The 22,326-nt window shown below is 49.5% G+C and overlaps 1 protein-coding gene and 2 long non-coding RNA genes across 5 annotated transcripts; 2 read left to right on the forward strand and 1 right to left on the reverse strand.

Annotated features, from left to right (window-relative positions):
• The first annotated feature begins 651 nt into the window (after window positions 1–651).
• On the forward strand, window positions 652–9,504 carry ADIG (adipogenin). Of its 3 annotated transcripts, none has more exons than XR_014073167.1 (4): window positions 652–818; window positions 6,700–6,832; window positions 9,123–9,235; window positions 9,318–9,504. XR_014073167.1 is itself a non-coding variant. In XM_081557195.1 (3 exons), the coding sequence occupies exons 1-2, from the start codon at window positions 692–694 to the stop codon at window positions 6,816–6,818; spliced, it is 246 nt and encodes an 81-aa protein (XP_081413321.1). In that variant the 5' UTR covers window positions 652–691; the 3' UTR covers window positions 6,819–6,832; window positions 9,123–9,504. The 3 variants fall into 3 exon arrangements, 1 of the variants encoding a protein (XP_081413321.1); XR_014073166.1 differs by having other exon boundaries at window positions 9,123–9,230; XM_081557195.1 differs by having other exon boundaries at window positions 9,123–9,504.
• A 1,388-nt stretch (window positions 9,505–10,892) lies between these two features.
• Window positions 10,893–21,622, reverse strand: LOC145532359 (uncharacterized). Its single transcript, XR_014073169.1, has 7 exons — window positions 21,449–21,622; window positions 18,279–18,610; window positions 16,627–17,379; window positions 16,341–16,474; window positions 12,433–12,585; window positions 11,282–11,399; window positions 10,893–11,163 (listed from the first exon to the last, which is right to left on the reverse strand). It is a non-coding gene; the product is annotated as an uncharacterized LOC145532359 (long non-coding RNA).
• Window positions 20,875–21,277, forward strand: LOC145532358 (uncharacterized). The gene is made up of 2 exons (XR_014073168.1): window positions 20,875–21,031; window positions 21,126–21,277. It is a non-coding gene; the product is annotated as an uncharacterized LOC145532358 (long non-coding RNA).
• Window positions 21,623–22,326: the final 704 nt, after the last annotated feature.

Here is a 22,326-nt window from a genome sequence, read left to right on the forward strand (position 1 = left end):
CAGAGCCTCCCTCCAGCTTAGGGGCTCTTGGGCCCTGGGAAGTCCGGGGCCTCCTTCCTGCCATGGGGCCTGATTTATGGAGCTTTCCTGACTACTTCACAAATGAAAGAAGGAGAGAGAAAGGAATAACGTTAGAGTGTTAGAAGCTCTTCACCAAAAACCCTAATAAGGAGAGATACAAAAGCTTCCAGATTAAATGACAGTCATTTACTGAGGGACTGGCTGGCTCCAGGAGGAGGCTGTGACCTCAGATATGTGAACACCCACCTGGGGACAATTTGTATCCATTTTTTCTAACTTTTAGCAGCTTGGCATGGTAGGGATTATTTGCATCCTGCGAGAGGATTGGGGAGTAAGGAAATTCCAAGTGCAGAAATGTACTTGGCATTGGTTGTCAAATATATAAAATTCATGATTTCTGAACAAGCAAGAGGATTGTGATCCCACAGCATCTTACAGGGATTTAAACCCAGGCCGGCCTCCCTGGAAACCTGGGCTTTTGTTCTCAAACTGTCCTACTACCCCAGCTTCTGCCCACTTGTCCAGAACAACTTTCTTTTGGCCTGAAGGACACTGTGGCTTCCTTGTTACATCACTGGCTCAGTCACAATTGGGCTGAGAGTACAGCGTGGCCCAGCCCGCCAGATCCCCAGGGCAGCCCAGGCCGGCCCGGCCTAGCCACACACGCACCATGAAGTACCCTCTGGTGCCACTGGTGAACGAGCTGACGTTTTCTTTCCTGGTGTTCTGGCTCTGTCTGCCCGTGGCCTTGCTGTTGTTCTTGCTGATCATCTGGCTACGCTTCTTACTCAGCCAAGGTGAGCTGCCCAGGCCGGGCCCTAATCCTGGAGCTGGCCAGGATATGGAACAGGGTGGGGCTCCTGAAACAACTGTCAAGGAAAGGGTTTCCTTCAGGCGTTTTAACTGCTGGCTCTGCGTTAACAGACGGTCACCTGCAAGAGAAAGGACTGACTTGCTAGTTTAGAGTTTCTGAACCTGGAGTCCCAGAGTGAATCTTGAGTTTGGAAAGCAACACGTATATGTGCATGTCTGTCCCTTCAGGGCCACCGCTAGCACTTCTGTCTTTGGTCTGTATGAAATTATTGTGAGTTCAATTGCAAAGTTGGTTAAGGTATTCTAGATAGAAGATAAAACAATTTACTTTTGCACTGCTGCTGCTAAGTCGCTTCACTCGTGTCTGACTCTGTGCGACCCCATAGACAGCAGCCCACCAGGCTTCCCCGTCCCTGGGATTCTCCAGGCAAGAACACTGGAGTGAGTTGCCATTTCCTTCTCCAATGCACGAAAGTGAAAAGTGAAAGTGAAGTCACTCAGTCGTGTCCGACTCTTAGTGACCCCATGGACTGCAGCCTACCAGGCTCCTCCGTCCATGGGATTTTCCAGGCAAGAGTACTGGAGTGGGTTGCCAGTGCCTTCTCTGACTTTTGCACTACAATATAAATATTTATGGTAAAATAAACCTGAAGCAGAAATGGACTTGGACTTGGTTGTTGTATATACAAAATTCATGATTTCTGAACAAGCAGTAGTCATGTACCACTGGTAATAAGAACTATTAATATCAAAATGTATATGTAAAGTATATTTTATTTTTATATTTATAAATATATAAGCAGAATAACAGAATTATACTTTTTGTATGAAATATGGTATCAAATGTAAAATGTATGTGTCAGCATGATAGTGAACGTTTTCTGTTTTTGCAACCAATCAGTAATTTAGGAAGAACTGAATCTTTATAATACACAAGCAAGTACAAAAAGAAAACAAAGTGTCCCTTCAGGGCCACCGCTAGCACATAAGTCTTTGGTACAAACTGGAAAGAGGTGGCCCCTCTGGGCTGATGAAGCAGGAAGTGCTGTCCCTCCTGTGGATGCAGCCAGGGCGCAAGGCTCCAGGAGTAGAGCCTGGGCTGGGCTTTCAGCCGCTTCTCAGCCCTCAGCCTGGTGCTTTTTCAATCAACAACCCGCTGGATGGGTATAGCGGCCTTAGGCATTTAGCAGGTACCCGGAGGGAGACCACTCACTGGAGTAGGAAATGGCACCCCACTCCAGTATTCTTGCTTGGAAAATCCCACGCACAGAAGAGCCTGGAGGGCTACATACAGTCCACGCAGTCGCACAGAGCCGGACCTGACTGAGCGCGCATGAGCACACAGAGACTACTTGCACGGTTTCCAGCTCAGATCGTGGCGCAGGGAGGACGTGGGTTTCTGTGGGACCCAGAAGCCGGCTGACATGTGTCCGGAACTAAGCTAACCACCCAGAGGAGCAGGAGGCAGGGCGAAGCTGGCCTGAAGGAGGCTGGGGGCGGTGGGCCAGGCGGAGCAGGGGCGTCAGGAATGACACCCTGCTCCCGAAGGGTCCCGTCCCCCCCCCCGGCCACTCCCCTCACCCAGGGACCGCTTCCTGGGGACCGCTTGACCCCCCACCTCCTGCTCTGCCACCCCATCGCCTTTGATCAGCTGGGCAGGGAGGGCGCTGGGTATGCTGCCAGCTCTGCTCAGATGGCATTCAGACTAGCCGAGCAGTTCACCGCCTGCTTGTCCCATGATCTCCAATGTAGGGGCGGGGAATTGTGCAGTTGGGAGTTCCTGGCGAGGGCTTCCAGAAAATGTCTCAAGTGTGTTCTCTTTCGATTCCCAGGGTGGACCGCAGGCTGAGGGCTGGTGTCTTGGTGTCAGGGTGAAGGCGGAGCCCTTGTCTGGGTAGTGGCTATAGAAGCCCATCTCTCTAGAGCCTAGCGGAGGTGGGCCCAGGTTTCAGCCTCGCCCCTCCTCCCTCCCCGCTCCCCACCACCTGCTTTTTTTTTGGCCATGCCACACAGCATGTAGGATCTTAGTTCACCGGCCAGGGATCGAACCTTCACCACCTGCACTGGAAGCATGTGCAGCATGTTAACCAGTGGACTACCAGGGAAGTCCTCTGCCTTGCCCTTAGTTATAACAATAGCTTTTCTGTAAAGCTGTACTGCCTTGCCCTTAGTTATAACAATAGCTTTTCTGAAAACTGTACTGGGGTCTGGTGCTAAACACTTGATGTGTGTTATTTCATTTAATCTCCAGGGTAACCCTGTGAAATAATCCTTATCGTACGATTGAGGAAAGTAAAGTTTGGAGAGTAGTAACCTGCCCAAGGCTACATACCTGTGAAACAGTCAAGAGTGCTGTCTGGTTTCCATGTGGGCTCTGCTGCCTACCAGCTGTGTGACTTGGGACAAGTCCTTTCTGAGCCTTAGTTTTCTCACCTACAAAATGGGGAGGATAATGGTGGTCCCTTCCCTTTCGGCCTGTGGAAAGATGCATGTCAAGGGCAGGGTACATGGACACACATGGCACCCAGCAGGTGCTTGAGGGCTGAGAAGTAATCCAGACAGTGTCAAGGTTAGAGGACGTGTAAGCGTGGCTTTGGGTGGCTTCTCTGGAAGGCAGGACACCGTCCCTGAGGTCCAAGGCAATAACCTCCTCCAGCAGTTCGTTCTCCTCAGAGGCTCAGCTCTAAGCCATCCACAACCGGCCCTGTTTGACCCCTTCTCTGATGGGTGTTCACCCACCAACATCTCATGTAGCAGTTTGAAAGATATCCATTTGTTAATTTTGCAATGAAGAGAAACTGTCCTTAAAGCAAGGTGAGCGGCCCTCCCCAGGGCCCCTGTCTTCTTGGAATTCACAGTATTACTGGGTCTGTTCTGTCCTCGTGCTGAGAATTGGCTCCAACCCAGGGTCTGGGTCTACCAGGGCTTGCTCTGCTGGGACTCCCAGCACCCTGTCCTGGGGTTTCTATTCTACCCTGGATTTCTTGATTAGAATCAGTCTGGTCTGGAATCCAGTATGAACAGCAGACAAGAGGAATTCTGATTCCCCCCTCCCCATCCCTGCTTGGCCTGGCTCAGCAGGGCGGTTTCAGAGCCTAGAAGGCAGAGGGCTGAGTACCCATGCATCCCATGAGGATGGAGACGCTTTTCCAAGTGCAGTTGGGAGCAAGTGGGTAGGAGGAGGGAGCCGCCTCGAGAGATGAGAGCAGAGGCAATAAAAAGAAAAGATCGTGGCAGCTGAGCCCTGAAGAGCAGGGAAGGGGAGTGATGCCAATCCCTAGCCTGACATGGGGAAGAGGATATAGCCTCTGAACTCTGTCTTCGAACAAGGGCCCCAGATGGAACTGCAGGGGACTGTGGAACCTGCCTTTGACTCCCAACCTACCACCACCTGGTGGGAGCCTGGTTGGTTCATCTTTCCAAGCTTGCTTCCTTGCAAAAGATGAATAACACTGGTAATTGCCTTCATGAAGTGGTTAAGAGCAAAATGAGAAAGTGGAGGTAAAACACTTAGCACAATGGTAAAAGGAACGTGGAAACTTACATCACCATATGTAAAATAGCCAACAGGGAATTTGCTGTATGGCTCAGGAAACTCAAACAGGGGCTCTGTATCAACCTAGAGGAGTGGGATGGGGAGGGAGGTGGGAGGGAGTTTCAAAAGGGAGGGGATATATGTGTACCTATGGCTGATTCAAGTTGCGCTTTGACAGAAAGCAACAGAATTCTGTAAAGCAATTATCCTTCAATAAGAAAAATAAATAAACAGCACAGAGGATGTGTTCAAAAAACAGTCACTGTCTCTTGTGAGGAAAAGTCACTTCATCACACTGATTTTATTTTTTTTAAATGATCTCAGTTCATCTTTTGAAAGATTGATTTATTTGTTTTTGGCTGTACGAGGTCTTTGTTGCTGCCTGCGGGCTTTCTCTAGTCGCAGAGAGCGGGGGTTACCCTCCAGCTGCGGTGGGCAAGCTTCTCATTGCAGTGGCTTCTCGTGTGGAGCACAGGCTTGGTTGGCACGTGGCATGTGGGGTCTTCCCGAAGCAGAAATTGAACCCGTGTCCCCCGCACTGACAGGCAGACTCTCAACCACCAGGCCACCAGGGAAGCCCATCACATTGATTTTAAATCACAGTAACTGCTAACGTTGTTGAAAGCCTATGTAACATATCTTACTTCTCAGTTAACCCTCACCATACAAGAAGTTATTATGATGCCCATTTTACAAAGGAGGAAATTAAGGCTCGGCCTTTTCTTGGTCTGCATCTGAGGGGCTATTTTCAGCCTCCTTTACCTCTCTGTAACCGGTGAAACACCTTGAGTATACCAAGAAAAATAATAATCTCTCCCATTTGCCTTCTTTTCTCAACTTGCCTTTCAGAGAGAAGCCATGTCAGCAAGCTCACGTGCCCATTTAATAATACCTGTAGGTTTTTTTAAAAATGAGAGGTGTGTTCTTTGGGTTTTTTAAAAAGGGATGTTATTTTTCTTAATTATACATTTTATTGAAGTATAATTGACTTACAATGTTTCAGGTGCCCAGCAAGGTGATTCAATTATACATATACACAAATAATACATATGAGTATATGTATAACTGAATATGTATATGTATATTACTTTTCAGATTATTTTCTACTATAGGTTATTACAAGATACTGACTGTAGTTCATTGTGCTATACAGTAAACCTTTTTACCTGTTGCACATCTATTTCTTAAGTTACAAATCTAGCATTCTATTCATACTAAATCAAACAAATGGAATCAAAATGTCATAATTTTTTTAGTTAGGCAAAAATTCATAAGTTTTCTAAATTAAAGGGATTCTATCATATACTTCTCTGCAACGCCATTGATTGGGTTGGCCAAAAAGTTCACTTGGGGAAGGATGTTACTGAAAAACTCGAACAAATCTTTGGCCAACCCAATAATACACCACAGACATCCTGCAGGCAGAAAGATACAGATCTGACATGTAACAGCCTCATGAGATGCCACAGGATGGAGGGGCTCTGTGGCGTGAGTGTGCCACACTTCATCACCCACACCTCTCATGATGGACACACACTTGGTGTCCAGGGTATTTTAGTGTGTGTGTGTGCGCGCTTCACCAAAGAACAGTGCTGTAAGAAAAACCACTGGACACATACACTCAGATTTTTGTTAATGAATGAACCGGTGGACCAATGGATGAACAGGTGGGTGGGTGGGCTTGTGTCTCCTCAGTGTCCCCTCCTGGACCATGCTCAATGCAGGTAAGTCATTTCCTCACCTCTAGGGTCCTTCCTCCACTTAAAAAAATATATATATATTTATTTATGGCTGCACTGGGTCTTCGTTGCTGCTCAGGCATTCTCTAGTTGAGGCAAGTGGGGGCTATACTTCATTGCAGTGCATGGGCTTCTCATTACAGTGTCCTCTAGGGCTTGCAGGCTTCAGTAGTTACAGCATGTGGGTTCAGTAGTTGTAGCTCTGAGGCTCTAGAACTCAGGTTCAATAGTGATGGCGCATGGGCTTAGTTGCCCCATGGTATGCGGGATCTTCCCAGATCATGGATCAAACCTGTGTCTGCTGCATTGGAAGGTGGATTCTTATCCACTATACCACCAGGGACGTCCTAGGGTCCTCCCTCTTCTAGAAGGTTGGTATTTCATGGGCCAGCCTTCTTTCTTGATCTCTGGCCACCTTTCAAGGCCCTGAAGTCTTCCTGGGAGGGCTGTCTCACGTGTCATGATTCTGCCTTGGCCCCTGGCCTCTGATAAGGCTGCACGGATGCTTGTATCCAGCAGGGGGCTCCTTTAGCATCAGGAATAGGAGATAAGAAGTGACCACCCAAGTGGCCTTGTCTTGTCCCTCCACAGATTCAGAGGAAAATGACTCAGATGTATGCCTCGATTGGGAGCCCTGGAGCAAAGACCCTGCCGAGTTTTACCAGGAGGAGACACTCCACAGCCAAGAGGAGGAGAGGCCCTGCTGCTGAGCCTATTCTGCCCGGTGAGGCCCCTCTGAGGGTTGGAGGGCTGGAACCAGGAGCCTCAACACTGCCCAAAGCCTAGGGCGGCTGCCATCCTGGAATTTTGCTCCCTCCACTCTGTTGGAAAGCTTGAGGTCTCTGCCATCAGAGAACCTTCTGCCTTGTTGTGTGGGAGACCTGGTTTTGCAGGTTAGAGGACCAGTCACCCCTGCCATAAAGGGTTTCTTTACAAAGGTCCCCCTGCCTTTTATCTCTATGACCTCACCTCCCACCACTCTCCTTAGAATCTTTACACTGGCTCTTCCCTCTGCCTGGAACCCTTCTCCTCCAGACATCCCTCACCTCAGAAGTCCTGCTCAAATGTCAGTTTTTCAGTAGGGCCCCCCAGCCAACCTCCTTAATGTTATCATCTCTCCCCCTCACTTAGTTTGCTATAAAATTTCTTTTGCCATGGCACTTAACATGCCTGACATGCTCGATAACTGACATCTTTCTTCCTAAGCACCCACAGCAATGCCTGACACAATGGGGGCTCCATAGATATTTGTAAAAGGAAGGCAAATGACATCACAACAGTAGTAATAGTAATAACAGGACTTCCATGATGGTCCAGTGGTTAAGACTTTGCTTTCCAGTGCAGCGGGTTTGGGTTCAATCTCTAGTCAGGGAACTAAGATCTCACGTGCCTCGGGTCCAAAAAACCAAAACATTAAACAGAAGCAACATTGTAACAAATTTAAAAATGGTCCACATCAAAAAAAAATAACTTTAAAAAATACAGTAATAGTAATAATAATGGTTGATAGTCACTGGGTTTTTAAGAGGTGCAGGGACCCTTGCTAAGCACTCGCAAGCTCATTTGCAGAGTCCTAAATGAGGGAATGCGGAGTGGCAGTGCAGTTAAATAATTGGCCCAAGTATCAGATTTTTACCCTCCCTGAACCGCGAGGGCACCTAGGACATCCCAATGGGATTAAATGCCATTTATATGCCAGTGACTCCAAATATCTCTCACTCTAATCTCCCTTCTGAGCTCTGTTATCTGTCCACTCAAGGTCTTCTCATGGCTTGAATGAGATTCTTCCTTCCCTTTGCTACACCACGAAGCAAAACACAGCACCCCGTCTTTTCCCAGCTGGTCCCCATATCCACAAAGAGCACTGCCTTTGGTTGGTCTAGCTGCCTGAGCTGCAAGCCCAGGAGTCAGGCTTCATGCCTTTCTCTTCCTCCTACGCACGTCCAGTCCATCAGCAACATCCTAAACACCATCTCTCACACGTCCACATCTCTCTGTCCCCAGGGCCACCACGGCCACCCCCAGGTCAGCCCGCATATCTCCCTGCTTGTCCACATGGAGAAAAGAGGCGGTCACAAGAAGCAGGGACCTTCACTCAACCTCAGAGACACTGATTCTTAAACTTGTCAGGTCATGACCTTGACAGTGGAGGGCCCCTTTCCCAGAAAACCACATACCTGGATATGCACTCAAAGTTTTGTGTTCAGGGCCTGCTTCACAGTGGTCATCTGTGCAATCCCACAAGGTCGCCTGTTCAGGAGAGCCTCGTGCTTTGTTTAATCTTCTGCTGTCATCATCTTGAAATTCTTAATTTATTTTGGCCACGCCATGTGGCTTGTGGGATCTTAGTTCCCCAGCCGGGGATTGAACCCAAGCCCTTGGCAATGTAATCATGAAATCCTAACCACTGGACCACCAGGGGAATCTTTTGAAATTCTTAATTTTTGAACGAGGGGCCCCGCATGTTCATTTTTTTAATGGGTGGCCACAAATCACGTGGCCTGACCTGTTTGTGTACAATTATTATTATTATTGGACTATAACTGCTTTACACTGTTGTGTTAGTTTCTGCTGTACAACCAAGTGAATCAGCTGTATGTATACATATATCCCCGCCCTCTTGAGCTTTCGCGTCCCATCCCACCCCTCTGGGTCATCACAGAACACCAAGCTGAGCTCCCTGTGTTAGACAGCAGCTTCCCATTAGCTATCCTATTTCACACATGGTCGTGTATATTGTGTACAATTAATGGGGTAAGAGGAGGATACTTTTGGTCTCTGCCCTAGAATCCTGTCCCATTCTTTTGTTTTTTCTTTTAATGTTTAATTGGAGGATAATTGCTTTATAGTGCTGTGTTGGTTTCTGCCATACAACAACGTGAATCAACCCTAAGTATACGTATGACCCCTCCCTCTTGAACCTCCCGCCCACCCCTGTCCCATTCTTACAGAGCCCTTCCCACCCCATCATGAATCGGTCCCTCGCTTACTCTTTCATCTCCCTGTCACCCTAGATCCAGCGTTTCACTACTTCCCAGCCTGGTTTTCCTGGCGTCAGTGGGGCTGTGGCCGTGACCGACGGCGATGGGAGACTCTCCAGGGAGGGGAGAGGACTTTGGCGAGTGAGGTGCTCCCCTGTAACCCCAGTTTGGCTCCTCCACTGGTGGACACACGAACGCCTCCAGAGACCCGGCTCTTCTCTGTTACAGACGACCTCCCCGGCCCCCCAGGGAGGAGCCAGAGCTCGGCTTATATTGTGAAGACAGCATAAGCGGGCCCTCTGGGAGAAGCTGGCCAACTGAGCTCAGAGGTCTGCAAGGGCAGGGCTGGGCTGGAGGGCGTGGATCTGTATTAAAGAAACCAAGGGGGTTCCTGGGCTCAGGAGACCCTGACAAACCTGCTGGGCCTGATCAATCCACTCATTTGACAAGCTGTGGGGCCGGGGGCAGCCCTGGCACCAGGGTTAGTCCTGGTACCGACTTGTGCCATCCTGACCTTTGGGGATCTGTTCCCATCTGTCCAAAGGGCTGGCAGATCATGCTCTGAACTTCTGTTCTCTCATTTCAAGCACAAAGTCACTCATCTTTTTTTTTTTTTTTGGCCACACCACATGACCTGTGATCTTAGTCCTCCAACCAGGAATTGAATCTGGGCCCTCGGCAGTGAAAGCATCGAGTCCTAGCCACTGGACCACCCAGGAATTCCCTCAGTCTCACTCCTTGATTAGTCTTCAGGTTGATTTTAATAACAAATAGTCATTTAATAACTATCACAAAAAGAAGAGCTCCCGGTTAGTGAATGCTTACTGCGTACCAGGGGCTTTTCCAGGCATTTTTTTTATACACATGATGGTTTTTAACCCTCAGAAGCATGCAGTGAGGTAGGGTCTTTGGTTATCCCTGGTTGACAGATGGGGAAACCGAGGCACAGAGTTGTCAAGCACCTTGCTCAGAGTCACACCGGTGGAGCCGGGATGGAACCTCAGCCCTGACTCTAGCAGCAGCCCTGCTCCACTCTGCCAGTTCTTCTCCAGGGTGGGGTGTTGGAAGAGAACATGGAGGAGACACAGCGCTCTGACCTTTCCAGAACCCCCCTGTCTCTGCACCCTCGCTGACTACGCGGGGGCAGCAAGGTTGATGAGCTGGAGACTAGGACAGACCCAGGGGATCACCTGGGTGGTCATCTTGGTCCCCTTTTTCTCTCTCAACCCATGTCCCACCAACCCCCACAAGGCTTCTAAACAAAGGAGAGAGAATAAGTCTGAATTATTAGAGCCGGAATTATTTTTTTTAGTTCATTAAATGGGCAACTCGATTTTTTGTTACCTTTTTATTTTATATTGGAGAATGTGCTTCTGCAGGCAGGCTTGACCATGTTCCAAGGAAGGATCGGAGCAAGGCTCAACCCCCTGGGGAACTTCCAGAACCTCTCTAGAAAGCCCTGCAGAGAAGCCCATCGAAGGAGCAGCCACCTTTCAGCTGTTGCAGTTGTCGTCCCTCAGGGACAGGACCCCAGGATAATCCTCTCTTGATTTTTTTTCAGAGAGGAATTAGAGCTAGAGGATTTTAAAATGTGAGACCTCCCCATGTTCAAATGGTGGCAAGCTACATTGGATGAGCTAACATCCCCGTGTTCAAATGATGGCAAGTTATAGTAAATGTGCTCTAACGTCCGCTAGGGGGAGCCACTTTGCTACTTCAAATAGAGCTTGGAGGATCCTGATCTGGTTGGGAGCATTTGTCTTCTCTGGGGTCATGGGCAGCGCTGTAATTTCCCCTAGCCACCTGAAAAATGCAGCCGGCCGCTCCCTCCCAGAAGTGCTATATGAGAATTTCGATGCATTCCATCTGTTCCCTCCCGACTCTTGAAAGCTTCTGTAGAGTTCTCTGAGCCCTCGTGGCATAAAGATGCTTCCAGCAGAGTGCCTCAGCCTTGGCTGCACAATGGAATCAACTGGGCAGCTTCCAATTATGCTGATGCCCACGTCCCATTTCCAGTGGTTTTGGTGCCATTGGTCTGGAGTTTTGCCTGGGCGTCGGGACTTTGAAGGATTTCCTGTGTGATTCGAGTGCACAGCCAGGGTTTAGAACCACTGGTCTTTGGGTCTGGTCTCCACACCTAGAATGCATTTCCTTGGCCCAGCAGGTCTCCTATTTCTCTGGCTCTCACCCACCTTGATCAGGTGAGGGAATCGCCCACAGCTGTGCTTTTCTCTGTCTCCTGGCCCAGCCTCAGCTCGGATTCAGGAAGCTTATATTGATTCTATTTCAAGATGTTTTCATCCGTGTTGTCTATAACACAAAAGAGCCATACTTGAAAAATTCACAACCCAGAGATCAACTCTACCAGCCTTACTGTGTGGAAGAAAGGTGGTGAACATCACTGGACAATTCAAAGAACGAGCACCCTGCATGAAATGAACCCGTCTGGTCTTAAGGGTACCTTGAAGCCATGTAGGAAGACTGTGATGAGGCTGTGGTCCAGGCCAGTGGGGAGGGGCGCTTGGACCAAGATGGTGGCAGTGGGAATTGGGGGGAGTGGGTGAATGCAAGAGATGTATGAAGGATTGAATTATCTAGAGGGAGCCCAGCCTGGCACTCTGTGATGACCTAGAGGGATAGGATGAGGGGTGGGTGGGAGGCTCAAGAAGGAGGGGATATATATATATATATAGTTATGACTGATTCATATTGTTGTACGGCAGAAACCAGCACAACATTTTAAACCAAATATCTTCCAGTTAAAAATAAAAAATTTTTAAAAATGAAACAAAATTATCTAGTGGCTAGTTGGATGTGAGGGCTTCCCTGGTGGCTCAGTGGTAAAGAACCCACCTGCCAATGCAGGAGATGCAGGTTCGATCTCTACGTTGGGAAGATCCCCTGGAGAAGGAAATGGGGAACCCACACCAGTATTCTTTCCTGGGAAATCCCACGGAGAGAGGAGCCTGGTGAGCTCCTGTCCATGGGGTCGCAAAGAGTCAGACATGATTTAGCAACTAAGCAACAATAACAAATTGGATGTGAGGAGTAACAAGAAATCATTTTCAGAAATGGCCCTCAGTGCACTTGAAGTTACCATCTGGTGTGACCAGGAATTCAGAAAGGGGAGCAGAGTTTATGGAGGGGAAAAAATGGGCTCAGATCGCTTCCTTCACCATGGCTTCCACAAACCATAGCACATAGCAGTTGAGACCACTGCATCTGGGGCTTGCAACCTGGATTTGAATCCTGGGTCTGCAGCTTGCCAGCTGGATATGTGTAGGTGGGCCATCTACTCCTGGGTCTGTCTGCTCATCTGTAAACTGGGGACAGTAGCACTCACCCTTGAATATTTAAATGATGCCTGCACGTGTCTGGTGCTGGGCATGTAGTAGTAATAATTCGATAAACATTGGAGACAAAATGACAACTGGAGATTGTTATTCATACTGAGGATCCGTGCACTTTTCTGCATATACTGCACATCAATAAAACACTGAAAACAAAACAAACACAAAATCACCTGTTAGTGATGCTCGGAACAAACTCTATGGATGTGCTGAGCGCTCTTGTTCTCTGGTGGAATGAGGGATTTGTTGCTGCACCATATCACATGACTTTGGGACAGTGATGCCATTGGAACTGTTAGGGTTTTATTTGACTTCTTTTGTGCACCCTTGTCTGACCTCCTCAAAAAGTACACCCAAAGAAACGACTGCTCCTCCCTCACTGCTTTGCTGTCAAAACGGGGTCACAGGGAATGAATTTTGTTTTGGTTTAGTCACCGCAGTTTTCAAATTGTCACGAAAACAGCTAGAGGCCCATAATTTCCAACCAAATCACAAAGCAACTAAAGAAATCGTGCTGTGTACCAGCAGGGGTTTCCAAACGGACGCAGGAGGTGCCCTGATAGGCAGTTTTCTCAAAAAGTACAAATCAAGCTGAACGGGCCAGTTTTATAATGAACGGGGAATCGGTCTCCTCGAAGCTTCTGTTTGGTGAAAGCAGCCAGGCTGTTGCCCAGGGAGAGTTGGCGTCCCGCCTCTTTCTTTGGGCACTGGTGGACCTGAGACTGCTTTGTTTCACCATCTTTGAAGATGTTTCAGGATGGGAGGGTGGAGCTCAGTGTTTGGGCAGGATCCTGTGGGTAAGGTGCTGGCGAGACCTACCACGTGCAAACTGAGTACATGGGCCCTTGTTCAAAAATTATAAAGAATTTCAAGATGGTGGCAGTGGAGCGCTAACCCTAGCGTGGGGCCTGACTAAGCACAGGGAGCCGTGGGACCACACGCGTCACACACCGTGATGCTGGCCCCAGGCACTGGGTCACATCTCCAGAATTTGGGGGGACATACCTGGGAAGGAAAGTTATGACCAGCCTAGACAGCATCTTAAAAAGCAGAGACATTACTTTACCAACAAAGGTCCGTCTAGTCAAGGCTATGGTTTTTCCAGTAGTTGTGTATGGATGTGAGAGTTGGACTATAAAGAAAGCTGAGCACCGAAGAACTGATGCTTTTGAACTGTAGTGCTGCAGAAGACTCTTGAGAGTCCCTTGGACAGCAAGGAGATCCAACCAGTCCATCCTAAGGGAAATCAGTCTTGAATATTCATTGGAAAGACTGATGCTGAAGCTGAAACTCCAATACTTTGGGCACCTGATGCGAAGAGCTGACTCATCGGAAAAGACTCTGATGCTGGGAAAGATTGAAGGCAGGAGAGAAGGGGATGACAGAGGATGAGATGGTTGGATGGCATCACCGACTCAATGGGCATGAGTTTGAGTAAACTCCAGGAGTTGGTGATGGACAGGGAGGCCTGTCATGCTGCAGTCCATGGGGTCGCAAAGAGTTGGACACGAATGAGCAACTGAACTGAACTGAACTGAACTGAATTGAACACGGTGTGACTCGGTTCTGGGGCTTTTTAGTCTCCTCCACCTAAGTGGCCTTCATTCTCCAGGGCCCTGGGAATCCTCCAGGCTTCACTAAGGGGCTGTTCTGTGAAGTGAGAGAACCCGCACACCTCTAAGCATTTCCATCCATTTGTCTTTCTGGCCTGAGGACAGTAGGAAGGGACCCTGAGGTGAAAACTTGGGCCCTAGAGTGGACTTTTGCTTCAGCCTGGAAAAATCACTCACTGGGGCAATGAGCCTTAGCTAGGAAATAACTTCCTGGGGCAATGGGTCTGAGCTCTAAGCCCATTTATTTGACCCTGGAGCTTGCACTTGAGTCTGGGAAATCACTTCTTCAGCCAAAAGGCCTGCATCCTCAGCCTCCAAACTTGCTTTCCTAAGTCAGGATTTCAGCCCCTGCATCCTAGGCCATTGCCACTGAGTGGACTGGGTCTGACTGAGCAGAGGTTCTGTTCAGAAACAGATGTTCTGTTTCCCTGCAGCAGCAGAGTCAGAAAGGCTGCAAGTTCAGGCTTGCAGTCGGGTGGGGGGGGGGACATGCTGGGGAGGAACCTTCAGCATGGACTCCACTGACTCCAAACAAGCTGTACTGCTCCTGCAGAGGCAGGTGGTCTGGGGTGGCACCTATGCCCGAGGCAAGGGCTCCTGGCTGGTGAGGTTGCTGCCCAGAGGGCTGGTGGCCAGGCCCCATCTTTAGGCACCAGTACATGGAGAAATGGAATATTTTCTGCCATATCAGTAAACAAGGATGTCACAGTCACCAGCGATTGCAGCCACCACAGATGGCGAGCCGGTGAACCCCGAAGGAGCTCAGGAAGGAAAGAACACCTGCCATCTAGCAGCCATCGGACTGTAGCCACTCCCTATAGTGAGCCCTGAAGAAGTGCAAAATGTGAAAACACAGGATGCTGGCCCCAGAGAACTGAGGTGCGTATCAAAGGAATGATTTCAGTGAGCCCAGACTCTTCAAAAGAACTTCCCATATATAGAAAAGAGCTAACTTGAGTTACCTGGTTTTCTTTAAGTTGCAATAATCTTTTGACGTTCAGACCACCTTCCTCTGTCTGGGGAGACTGCTGTCCAGGAAGCCCGAGGGTGGGCGTGGGCTCTGCTCTTAGTCCATGGCCCCCTTTAAGGGCTAAATGGCCCACCTCTTTCCATAAAACTAGTGCTTCAGCCCTCAGTTCAGTTCAGTCGCTCAGTCGTGTCGAACTCTTTGCGACCCCATGAACCACAGCATCCCAGACCTCCCTGTCCATCACCAACTCCCAGAGTCCACCCAAACCCATGTCCATCGAGTCAGTGATGCCATCCAGCCATCTCATCCTCTGTCGTCCCCTTCTCCTCCTGCCCTCAATCTTTCCCAGCATCAAGATCTTTTCCAATGAGTCAGCTCTTCACAGCAGGTGGCCAAAGTATTGGAGTTTCAGCTTCAGCATCAGTCCTTCCAATGAACACCCAGGACTGATCTCCCTAAGGATGGACTGGTTGGATCTCCTTGCAGTCCAAGGGACTCTCAAGAGTCTTCTCCAACACCACAGTTCAAAAGCATCAATTCTTCGGCGCTCAGCTTTCTTCACCATCCAACTCTCACATCCATACATGACCACTGGAAAAACCATAGCCTTGACTAGACGGACCTTTGCTGGCAAAGTAATGTCTCTGCTTTTTAATATGCTATCTAGGTTGGTCATAACTTTCCTTCCAAGGAGTATGCATCTTTTAATTTCATGGCTGCAGTCACCATCTGCAGTGATTTTGGAGCCCAGAAAAATAAAGTCAGCCACTGTTTCCACTGTTTCCCCATCTATCTGCCATGAAGTGATGGGACCGGATGCCATGATCTTGGTTTTCTGAATGTTAGGCTTTTAGCCAACTTTTTCACTCTCCTCTTTCACTTTCATCAAGAGGCTCTTTAGTTCTTCTCCACTTTCTGCCATAAGGGTGGTGTCATCTGCATATCTGAGGTTATTGATATTTCTCCAGGCAATCTTGATTCCAGCTTGTGCTTCCTCCAGCCCAGCGTTTCTCATGATGTACTCTGCATATAAGTTAAATAAGCAGGGTGACAATATACAGCCTTGACGTACTCCTTTTCCTATTTGGAACCAGTCTGTTGTTCCATGTCCAGTTCTAACTGTTGCTTCCTGACCTGCATACAGGTTTCTCAAGAGGCAGGTCAGGTGGTCTGGTATTCCCATGTCTTTCAGGATTTTCCACAGTTTATTGTGATCCACACAGTCAACTTCAGCCCTAAGTTCAACAAATACATGTTGCCAAGCTGTGTTCGGGGGACTGGGACAGGAAAGAGGCCCCAGTGACCCCGAAGGCTCTACCTGTCATCCCGGCGGCCTGACGTCCTTGCTGAGACTTTCTGGCCGGGTGGCCTTTCTTGATGGTCCAGATGTGAAAACGGAAGGACAGCAGTGGCCGACAGCCCCAGCTCTGCGACGAGGGACTCAAGATCTGGCTGTGAAAGACGCACGCAGACAAGAACAAGGCGATGGACCGCCCCGAGTGGCTGAGTGCCCCCTGCCCACCCCCAACCCCCGCCAGGTAGAAGAAGAAGGGGGCAAGGGGCAGCGAGAGGGCCCTGAATGCTCCGCATCCGCAAGGACTCACGACCAGGCTGCCAGGAACGGCGCTGCCGATTGAGGCCACAAGGGGGCGCCTCGGGCTCATAACAGCGAGCGAGCAGGCGGGGTCTCAGAAACCAGGCAGGCGATCCGGCTCAGCAAGGCGGAAACGGTGCGGTTCACCGGGGTCTTCTGGAAGCTATCGCGTCTGCCCCGTTTTTAGGCAGCTCTTGCGTGCTTTGCTAAGGGTTGGGAAAGTGGAGTGTGGAGTGACTGTGGTGAGAAGTGGGCAGTAGAAAGGAAGGGACTTCTAAAAATACTGAGTGTTCCAGGGAGGAGTCCAGAACCAAGAAGCTGGCAGTGTCGCCTTGTGCGTATATTTATGTGAACCTGTCTGCACGGGTCTGTAGGTGCCCTGCACGCACTCCTGTTGTGTATGAGCATGAACGCATGTGCACACACGTTTCTGTGCCTGTGTTTGTGTGTGCGCCCTTTGGGGGACATTGTGAATGTGGACATGGTATGGTCCGTGCACACAACTGGTGTGAAAGTGTGTGTTCATCTTGTATTTTGAGCGTGGGTCTTTGTGAAAGTGCATGTGCATGAGCGTTTACACACACACATTTGAATTCCAGGGATGCACGTGTGTGTTCATGTGTAAGAATCTTTCTCTCTCTGCAGACTCCGCAAGTGGCAAAGATCCGCTGGCATGGCCGATCAAAGATCCCCTGGAGGTGGCCGTGTTCCCCCACACCAGAGTGGCCCACGTTCTCAGGCAGGTTCACCGAGTGCTTCAGACCTGGATCACAGGGTCAAGAAAGCAGAGAGGACACGGACAGCCTCCCCTTACCCCTTACAGGAGCCTCTCCCCTGTAGGGAAAGGGGTACAGGTACAGGGAGGGGTCAGCACCTTGGAGCTGAAGGCCATTGAGGGAATTTGTGTAGGCTGTTGGCCATTCCCTTTCTGGGGAGATTTGAACTGGGTTCTCCAACCTTCTTAGAGAACTTCTTGGCTCCAAATCATAATGATGATAGCCATCATTCATTCATTCATTTGACAGGTATTTAATGAATGCCTACTCTAGACCTGGCACCATGTGGAATACTAGAATCACAATGAAAAGGACAGTGGCCCTGGACCTACAAGTTCACAGCCCTGTGGAAGAGATATGACATGAGTCAAATAGCCACAGAGTAAATATCAACTTACAAACTGTATCGGGTTGTATAAGAAATATAAGGAACAATGGGAATGTAAAACAAGTATAGTATAGTCTGGAGAATGAGATAAGGCTTCCAGACACCAAAAACTGCATGTGCAAAAGTCCTGAGGCAGCAGGCCACAGAGCTGAGAGAGGATCCATAGTGATAATCTGCAACTGTCACTCCAGGATGTAAGAAACAGCTTGAACTCTCAGGAGCCTCCTGATAGAACTGGCACGAAGGACTCTTGGACTGTCAGTGCTTAGCAAGTATCTAGCCCAGTTCCTCTTATACAGATGGGAAAACCGAGGCTCAGAGAGGGGAAGACACTTTCCCAGAGCTGCACAGCAAATTGGGGACAGATTTTGGAATTGAACTTGGGATATCCATAATTATCATATGATAATTATGTGATCACTTTATACTAATTATAATTAACATAATACTCATTCAATATTCATGATCCATCTTGACTCTGAAGGCTCTTGTCCTCACCTGTCACCCCTCATCCCAGCACTCCCCTCGCTTTCATTCTGATGTCCAGCAGGAAGGGGCCTCACGGTGGGGGACCCATGGCTGGCCCTCCCCCAGGGCCATCCAGCTGCCTCTTCCCTGCCTCTGGGTACTGGGCTCCTTCCTGGGCTCTGGCTCTCTCAGGAGGGTCCTTTAATCTCATCTCCCACCTGGGACCAAAAATCACTGAGCCCACCCCTTCCAGGCTTGGTCCGATGCTCAGTGGTTGGTCTTACTGCCTCTGGAAGAACTAGCACGGCTTGCTTCTCTCTGTCTTACAGCAACAGGTTCACAAACTCGGTCAACATCCTCCTCTGTAAAGTCAGAGGGAATATCAGTAAGTGCCTGATGGGGAATGGGTCTGAGCCTAGGTCCCTGGGAGCTGTTTCGCCTTGAGGGCTCACCGGGCCCCTCTGGGGGAAGGCCAGAGTCCACCCTGGGATGAATATCCCCCTCAGGCCCCTGTCTGCTGTGAAACCAGGTGGAACCTTGCTGTGAGGTCAAGGTTCAGTTTGTGCACGCTTTAGGATTCCGTCCTGGGGTTTGGAGTTTTGCCTGGAGCTGGCTTCAGGCATGGAGGGGGCAGAAATTTTTGTTTAGTGTGACAGCTCTTAGCACCTCCAGTGAAACTGATGTCTCTGGGCCAGGCTAGCTGAAGCCGACCTTCTCTGGAGCCAGTGGTTGTGGATTCCTTAAGGAATTCTATATGAGCACGGGCAAAGTCGTGAACAAAAATCCGTGCAGATCTAAGTCCACAAGTGGTGTTGGCATACAGCAATCATGGGGTGGGAGCCCACTGTGGGGAGTGCACAGGAGTGAGGGCTCCGCTTGCATGAGCACAGGCAAAGTTTGCCCCAGTCACCAGAGCTAGCCCTCAGATAAAGGCATGTAGGTGCTCTTCTTTGCTCCTGGTATCATCTTTGTCCAAGCCTCTGTCATCTCCATCCTTTTGGTGATGGTGATGATGGTGGTGATGATAATGGTGGTGGTGGTGATATGATGGTACTAACTCTCAGTGGCTTCAATGCTTTTTTAAAAAAAAAAAAATCGGCCACCCTGCGTGACATGTGGGATCTTAAGTTCCCTGACTAGGGATCAAACCCCCAGTCTCTGCAGTGGAAGTGCAGAGCCTTAACCATTGGACTACCAGGGAAGTCCCTTCTATGCCTTTTAACTACTCTCTTTCCTTGCCCTCCTGTCTGTCCTCTGTACAGCAGCCATGGTGACCCTTGTAAAACAAAAAATCAACTCTGCAAAAAGCCTTCTTACTGAAAACCTTCCAGAGAGATGCCACGCCACTTCAAGTATTACTAGTATCCCAACCTCTCACCCTGGCCCGTGAGGCCTGTCTGTTGTGTCTGCTGCCACCTCACCCACTCTACGAGCTTCCTTTCCATTCCTCAGACATACCAGGTTCATTCCTGCTATGGGACGTCTGCATGTGCCGTTCTCTCCTCCCAGAACATTCTCCCTTCAGCTACTCTCACAGCCAGCTCCTTTCATCTCCAGGTCTCAGCTCACATGCCACTTCCTTCCAGAGGCTTTCTCTGACCATCTTATTTGAAGTTGGGTGTGTGCTAAGTCACTTCAGTTGTGTCTGACTCTTTGTGACTCCATGGACTGTAGCCCGCCAGGCTCCTCTGTCCATGGGATTCTCCAGGCAATAATACTGGAGTGGGTTGCCGTGCCCTCCTCCGGGGAATCTTCCTGACCCAGGGATCAAATCCTGGTCTCTTCTGTCTCCTGCCTTGATAGGCAGGTTCTTTACCACTAGCGCCACCTGGGAAGCCCGTTTGAAGTTGCTTCTTCTCTTTCTCTTTCTCACCACTTTAATTAATCTTCTTTTCAGCATGTATCACTACCTGAAATGATCATACTTAATTTTTTCTCATCTGAGACCCTGACTGGGATGCAGGCTCATGAAAGCAGAGACCACGTGGGGCTTTGTTCACCTTTGTGGATATAATGGTGCCGAGTAGGCGCTCAATAAAAATCCAGTTGCTGAATGAACAGATGTATGAGTCCCTTCCTGCTCCTCTGTCGGTGTCCTCCGGAAACTGTTGTCTTTGCCACCGGAGTTAACTCTGATCTCCCTGGTGTGATGTGTGAGAATGAGGAAATGCGCCTGAAGGACCTATAGCAAGTGCTCATTCAGGGCTGTCATTATTATTAATAACTATCAACAAAAGCCAGGCGGCCTGTGATGGTAATGAATGATATTATCTCCCCCATGGTTCTTGGCACCTGTGCTGGTCCCATGGCACACCTCACTCCCTCATTAACAAGGCTGGGATACCAGGGAGCTGTGTGGTTGGAGGGAGGATCCTCCTGCCTTAACCTTGGCAGGAGGAGGGGCACGTGCCTCGGTGGGTGCTGGGAGCCTAGGCTTGGCTGCACTAACTTTGCCCATCAGCCATCAGTGGAGGAGCCCATTTTAATCACATGTCAGTTTCCTCATTCATCTTCGGCGCTATCCGAGGCCTCATCTTTCCCCACACTGTGGCGTCATGGTGATTGATGACCTCACACCAGCCCTGCTGCTGAGTTAGTGCAGCTCACAGTGGGTACCCAGCCTCTCGGGGCTCTTTGCAGTTTGGGGATCACTGAGACTGGAATCATGTTTCTTTTAAGGAGCTATGGACTGAATTGCATCACCCACCCACTCCCACCCCCAATTCATATGATGAAGCCATAACCCTCAAGATGACTGTATTTGGAGATCAGGTTTTAAGAAGGTAGTTAAGGTTAACCAGGCTCATAAGGGTGGGGGCCTGATCCGATAAGACTGGTGTCCTTATAAGAAGAGACACCAGTGCTTTCTCTCTGTAGGTGGGCACAGAGGAAAGACCAGGTGAGGACATAACGAGGAAGCAACAATTTGCAAGCCAGCAAGAGAGTTCTCACCAGAAACCAAATTTTCTAGCACCTTGACCTTGGATTTCTAGTCCCCAGGACTGCAAGAAAATAAACAGTCTGTTGTTTAAGCCCCCAGCCTGAGGTATTTTGTTGTGACAGCATGGACAGACTAAAACAAGCCCTCGCAGCCTCCAGCTTCTGAGAGGTGGGAGGACAGGATCTGGAAACCTCCAATGGGAGCACTTTCTCGGGCAAATGGTGAAAATGACCCCTGAGCAGAGGAGGAGGTGTCTCACCCGGCATTCAGGTGAGTGCTTCCCCGGAGTGGCAGCGCTGAAACGGGGCCACCCTGGGCCTGGCTGGTAGATAGGGCTCCAGTCCAACTCCATGGGACCGCAGGTAACTTGCCCAAGAGAGAGATTCTTGTGCTATCTCTACACCACCGAGGGTGGGAAGGATGAAATGAGGGAGTCTGCAGTCACTTGGCAATGACATTAAATGCTCACTGTGATCTCAGCACTGGGCTAGGCTGGGGCCAGGGTAATAAATAGGGTGAGTCCCAGCCCTCTGGGCACTCACAGAATATTGAGAGAGACACACTAACTTAGAAACGAAATGATCTCACATTGTGATCAAGTTCTGAGAAAATGAGGCAGACAAGAGAGATGGGAGGGGACGGGGACGGGGAGAGAGAGAGAGAGAATTGGGTGGGCCCAGGGGTGGGAACGTGAGTAGATCTTTGTTTTGAGTGGCCAGAGAAGAGTCTTAGCTTTGGGGCCCCTGGAAACAGACTCTGAGCCAAGAGCTGGAGAGCAAGTATTTGGGAGGTGTTCCCAGGAAGACCCAGTGAGAGCAGAGATGTGAGATGGGGAAGGGCCGGAGCCAGTGAAGGGTGCGTTTTTGAGCAGGTTAGAGCCATGACCAGCTGGGGCTAAATGCTGCAGGGGTTTCTGGGGAAATGTGTAGATGTGCCTCTAATGCAGGCCAACCAAGGAGCAAAGAGGATGAAGTATTATCCACCGATTCTTCTTTGATGGGTTGAGTGTTCCTCCCAGAGGTATTAACTCCCTGGCTCATCTGGCCCATCCTACGGACTCCGAAGTTGGGCATCTTCCTGTGTCAGAGAAAGACCCTGGGCAGAGAGAGTCCTGGGTGCTGGCAATCGGAAGCCTTC

Source organism: Giraffa tippelskirchi, chromosome 13, assembly GCF_054371585.1.
Source record: "Giraffa tippelskirchi isolate mGirTip1 chromosome 13, T2T-mGirTip1v1.2.pri, whole genome shotgun sequence".
Lineage (NCBI taxonomy): Eukaryota > Metazoa > Chordata > Mammalia > Artiodactyla > Giraffidae > Giraffa > Giraffa tippelskirchi.

Bases quoted from the DNA above. Each gene is read 5' to 3' on its own strand.
- ADIG (XM_081557195.1), top strand. From the start codon at position 692: ATGAAGTACCCTCTGGTGCCACTGGTGAACGAGCTGACGTTTTCTTTC. The intron at 819-6,699 runs GTGAGCTGCCCA...GTCCCTCCACAG, and splicing joins ACGCTTCTTACTCAGCCAAG to ATTCAGAGGAAAATGACTCA.